The sequence below is a fragment of the Mytilus edulis genome, chromosome 12 (genome assembly GCF_963676685.1).
Source record: "Mytilus edulis chromosome 12, xbMytEdul2.2, whole genome shotgun sequence".
Taxonomy (NCBI): Eukaryota; Metazoa; Mollusca; class Bivalvia; order Mytilida; family Mytilidae; genus Mytilus; species Mytilus edulis.
The window spans coordinates 9488309-9494308 of NC_092355.1; the positions used below are offsets into that span (position 1 = coordinate 9488309).

Sequence of the window (6000 nt, forward strand, 5' to 3'; positions counted from 1 at the left end):
CATGTACACCAGATGTCTTTTTTGATGTACGACGATGTTTTAGAAAATTCACATTAATATACGAATGACCCTGATGTATAAGTACTAGTATAATATTTATTCCAGTTCTTCCTAACAAAATGACGATATTGCTAAAACGACTAATTGCATACAAACAAGACAGGCGCAACTATTTGAGCACTTTTTGTTGACCTTGCAAATAAACTCATCATAGCAATATGGTTCAACTAGGTCTGTTTTTGGTTTATACTGATCAATCTATACAGTTCCAATGTCAATAATATTTGTCTATTTTTTTTGTCGTGTGTTATTTTTTTGTCAAAGGTTTTGTATGGCATTATGATTTTACTAACCCCTTGAAATCGTATCTGCCTTTATACAATATATCTATTGTTAGATCATGCAATCAACATGTGACAAGTCGAAATAGTCTACATGAAAAACTAAGATTGATGTCTCTACAGTTGTGGCCAAGGTCATCATAATATGTCACACTGTCGTTTGCTGCTGTCTCATTCACGTTTTTTTTTATGATAAAACTAACGATACTTTATGTAGAATATACCACGGTTATTATGTATTCAGTCTTTCCGTTGTCATTTTATTCATTTCTCGCTTTTACCTAACAATCTACAGTATAAGGTCAGTTTTATTTTGCAGTAAGATTTTACTACAAAACGGCAAATGATTGTTATTCAACATCGTTAGAATTAATTTTAATGTATTCCCTCTTAAAACATATTTTTCTGTCCTTAGAACAATTTTGTTAAGGAATATATTATGCAGTTTGTTCTCTTAAACCTAGTTATTAATTTATGATTGTAAATAATTTATGAAAATCAGGTTAAATATACTAAATGAAAAATTCGATACCAGACAATTGATTTAAATCAGGAAAAAAAACTTAAAAACTTAAGGTAAAATAATACCAACGAGTTCGTATTCACATGAGCCATATGCCAGTGCCATATGTGGTGCATGATTAGATTACTCTTCTGGACAAAAAAAAATCCCGCCTTATTTTAGAATTCATCTAGTTGCTTTGTCTTGAGTTTTTTCATGCGTTGTTTTGTATCCTCTGTGTGAGTTTTTTGCCATCGCATTGTCATTATGGCATGTCTTTGCTCGACTTATTATTATTGAGTCTTCAGCATCTCTCAAATGTCTTTTCTAAAAAAAGAAAACGTGAAAAAGAGTTAGTATTTCAATTTTTAATTAATGTGTTAAGTTTATTTAATGCAAATTTTATAACTAAGTTGTAGTTTCTTATGCATTTTGAAAATTTTTTGTTTTCACAATGACTATGTCAAAAAAATCTCATTACGGGTAATTTAAGATACATACAGAAATACATCGCTAAGTTATCATACATCATTCATGTCATGTTACAATGTAGTATTAAAATACCTTCTTATCAACGTTGCGATTACGAATTTTGAAAACAAATCAACTAAATAAGGTATATTTCAATTCTATTGTATGATAACATAAATCTAGTGATTGTGTGTTTTGCTTGTGAATGTATAATCATATATGTAATTGTTAAAGTGTAATTGTTATCCTCTTGTATCACGATACGTGTGCCTATGTTGTAATAAATTGTCTTGTCTTATATTTCTATGATTATTGACAAAAAGCACAAATATTTATATAACTTTAAGCTTTAAGTTTTAATTTTAGCGGTTTTTGTTTGTTTGTTTCTACTTTCGATTAATATGATTCACCCTATGTAAAGACCAATAATATCATAACGTAACATACAATTAAAAATAATAAATTGTTCAAGTAAACTCGTTATAGACAACTATTTGTAAAACTTATTTTGTTTTCCCTTTCTACAAATCCTAAGTAAAATTATACAGACATACTATGTCTAAAAATTACTTAATACAAATAAATGGTTCAATTCTTTTATTAACAATCAAGTATGCTTAATTATAAATGTCTATTCAAATTGAAATATCATATCATAACCAGAGCAATCATACGAAATGTTCTTAGTATACATATTTGTTCACATCTGATACAATGTCTTTGTATTACTTATACCCATTCTCAAATACATAATAATCATTAGATGATAAACATCAAATACTAATGTAAAGTGTTTACATCTATATTTTTTTTAACTATCAAAACTTCCCCATATTCTCATTTCGTCCGCTCGACTAAACCTTTTTCCTGCCTTAACTGAATTAGTAAGTCCATGTCGTTTTAGTAATTGAATAATGGATGCTGATCCTGACTTTATAGGGTACATAAGTGCAGTCCGTCCCGTAGTGTCTGTATCTTTTATATCTACGTTATTGTCTAAAAGGCACTTTATAAAATCACATTTCCTTTTTTTCATCAACGTTCATATGGCAGGCAAACATAAGTGGTGTAAGTCCATTTGGATTTTTACAATTAATAGTAACTCCACCTAATACCAAAATCTTTGCAAGTTTGATGTTATTTGTTGACAACGCTGTAAACAATGGTAAAGAGTAAAGCTTCGTTCGTCATCTGTTGTATCGAAAAGCTGCTTCTTTCAAGTGAACGCAAGATATATCCGCAAAATGTATCAAGCCTGTATTTTTATATATTTGTACCAGAACATTGTTAACACCTTTTTAACAAGAACCTTCCTGTTTTAGCGTCTCCACCACCATTTGTTAGTTGTCATTAAACGAAATATGTGTGAGAACCTTACGCCATAACACCAAATATGTCTTATCAAGTACAGCGCAATTCTACAGTGTTCGTCACCTTTATCTATGGGATGGTTAGTTTAACATGATGAAAAAAGGGGGGAAAATATTGTCATCAAATCAATTATTGATAAGCAAGGATTATCTCATACAACACACCAAACAACAAGTTATTACATATTTTGTTCTCATTTAAACTGCAGTTAAAAAATGTTGCTTTTATTGATTTTGGAAGGCAAATTACGAATGTAGTAATTGCGCCTTAAATTCATAAAACAGTAAATAAAAAGAATTAGAAAATAATCATAATAATAGTACCTAATGATATGTAAATTAATACCGGATAGTTATCATAACATATTTAAAAATCTAAACTGGTTGTTCCCCTTTGTGATTTACTCATAAAACTCAATAACCGTAAGGAACAAAGAACAAGACAAGTGCTACTTCAAATGATTCGACGTGTTTAACATCCTCGTTTTGATTATTCTTTTGTGAAAATGTGTATGTAGTTCTATTGTTATTACTGTAACTGACTAGTTGTGTAAATATGGTTAAGATTTGAGGATCAAAACATTGCTTTTGTCAGTAATTCACACTTTTGGTTATTTTGTTATGGTTGATGTTTTAGCTAACGGTACAATGCCATTGAATGTCTAAGCGAAGCATTTTCAAACACAACGAATAACAGAATTATGCAATTTGTATTAATATTTTGATAATGACATGATATATTAGGAAACAAAAACTGTACTTATACATTACCAAGTTCAACATATAAAACTATGTCCTAAGAAAACAAAAGAAATAAAATAAAAGAGACAGTAAAATACACAGATCTTCTTTCAACAATCAATTCTTAGAATTCAAGATTGTCAGCATGAGTTTTGTTTTTAAAACATTGACATTTGGTGTGGCTTTCAACATGAATATGTGTATCAAGCTTACCAGTAAGATCTGTATATCCACACACAAAAAAGTATTTTGAGTATTATCTTTTCCATCGTCAAATACAAAAGAATCAAACATGCATTAATTACCATCTATTGTGAGCAAAAATAAAACTAAACATCATGATTTTCTTTTTTTTGTAATTTATTTTTATTTCATCTGAAAATACACCAAGTATATATTGTGATACATAATTATATAATTAATTCATAATACATATAATGATATTAAATTTTTCAATAACAGTCTAAAATTAAAAAGTTAGTTATGCTAAATGTTCTAAATTTTCTACTGGATCATACACATCCTTTATCACTCTGGATTAGAATACCTGAATATGCTGATAAGGTTAATGATTGCATCAGCCTTCTCCTATAGCCACATGCATCACTGCCTATACAGTGATGTAAAACATGAAAGGTACCAGGAGAGGCCACCAGAGATCATTAACAGATAACATGTTGGACAACATGTTGAAAATCATGATTTTCTTTGTTTACATTTCTATATTGTGTTTTGTGAACTATTATTGTCTGTTTGTCATTTTCTTTTTAAGAAATGGCGTTGACAGTTAATTTTCGATATATAAGTTTGATTGTCCTACTGGTATCTTTTGTCCCTCTTCTTCGACGGAAACACTTACAAAGTTTTACCTTTAAAAATAGAATACACCATTAACAGTTGATAATCAAACTTCAAACAGCTTATCGTTTACAAATACAATAGTGTATCTTAATTTCTGTCAAGACATTTGGTATTTACAATTTACATGATTTTCTTGATATTCGTTTCGTTGTTCATACTTCCTTTTTAGTCCTTGAGTATCTATTGATAAACATACAGTTGTTTTAATACCATGTATAAAGGGACTTGATTGACAGGAATCTGATGTATAGAAGTTTTCGTTTGTTTATGTTGTTTATACATGTTTCCCGTTTCTCGTTTTTTTTATATAGATTAGACCGCTCGTTTTCCCGTTTAAATGGTGTTACACTTGTAATTTTGGGGCTCTTTATAGCTTGTTGTTCAGCGTGAGCCCATACTCCGTGTTGAAGGCCGTACCTTGACCTTTAATGGTTCACTTTTATAACTTATTATTTGGATGGAGAATTGTCTCATTGGCACTCATACCCCATCTTCCTATACCTATTAAAACATCTACATGACATCAATACTGCCTTCCCTTACTGAATTTTGTTATGAGACTTTTGAAATTCTTGAAGATATCCTTTCTGGGTTTTTTTAAGAGCTGTATCATCTTTGCACCATTTAATTCTGCTATTTTACATATGTTTATTGTTTTACCTATTGTTTTATAATCTGGTGTTAACTGCATTGCGTAATATTTTCAATTTCGAGGTATAGATATGCTTTGTTGTGCTTTTATGCTCCACATGTGACATCCGTCAGGTAGCTGACTTTAGTACAAACCCGGTATTTTTTTTGGTAGGTCACATTTGTATTAATGGAATGGGGTTGTTGAAGCGACATAAGGAAAACTCGTTTCAATTTAAAGTGGAATTGATGTTTTAGTTAAATGTAGGTGTAATAATTATACGAAAATTGTAAACTTATACAATGAATATTTCAACGTTTTTTTTTTACATTGTAAAACTAAAAAAACACACATCTGTATAAAAAATGTAAATAGAAAAATCATATAGAACGTACTGATTATACACAGTTAACCACACTTGATGCAAACTTTAAGTCTCATCCATTTCCCGTTATTATATATCTATCAAAGATTTACAGTTCAACATTTGATACAATGCATATAATGTTTCAATTTAACTTTCAAAACTTTCCCATATTCTCATTTCGTCCGCTCGACTAAATCTTCTTCCTGCTTTTACTGAGTTTGTAAGTCCATGTTGTTTCAGTAATTGAATAATTGATGTTGATCCTGATTTTATAGCATACATAAGCGCAGTCCGTCCTGCATTGTCAGTGTCACTTATATCTACATTATTGTCTAAGAGGCACTTTATGAAATCAAACTTCCTTTTTTCTTCAACGTTCATATGGCAAGCAATCATTAGTGGTGTAAGTCCATTTGAGTTTTTACAATTCATAGTTACACCACCTAATACTAAAATCTTCGCAAGTTTAATGTTCCTTGTTGACAAGGCTGTAAATAGTAAATCTTCGTTCGTCATTTTCTTTTTTATCGACTGGTTGCTTATCGACTGGTTGCTCAATCGACTGGTTGCTTTTTCTAACGCAAGATATATCTACAAAATGAATCAAACCTGTTCTTTTATATGATTGTAAGAGAACAAGTTTAACACCTTTCAACAAATACATTCCTTATTTTACGCCTCGTTTTTGTTTGATTAGAGACACTTGATAAAATATG

At 30.0% G+C, this 6000-nt stretch overlaps 1 protein-coding gene across 1 annotated transcript; it reads right to left on the minus strand.

The window, feature by feature from the left end:
• Positions 1–5431: 5431 nt before the first annotated feature.
• Positions 5432–5800, minus strand: LOC139497409 (ankyrin repeat domain-containing protein 34B-like). The gene has a single exon (XM_071285624.1). It carries the CDS (start codon positions 5798–5800, stop codon positions 5432–5434), a length of 369 nt encoding a protein of 122 aa, XP_071141725.1.
• Positions 5801–6000: the final 200 nt, after the last annotated feature.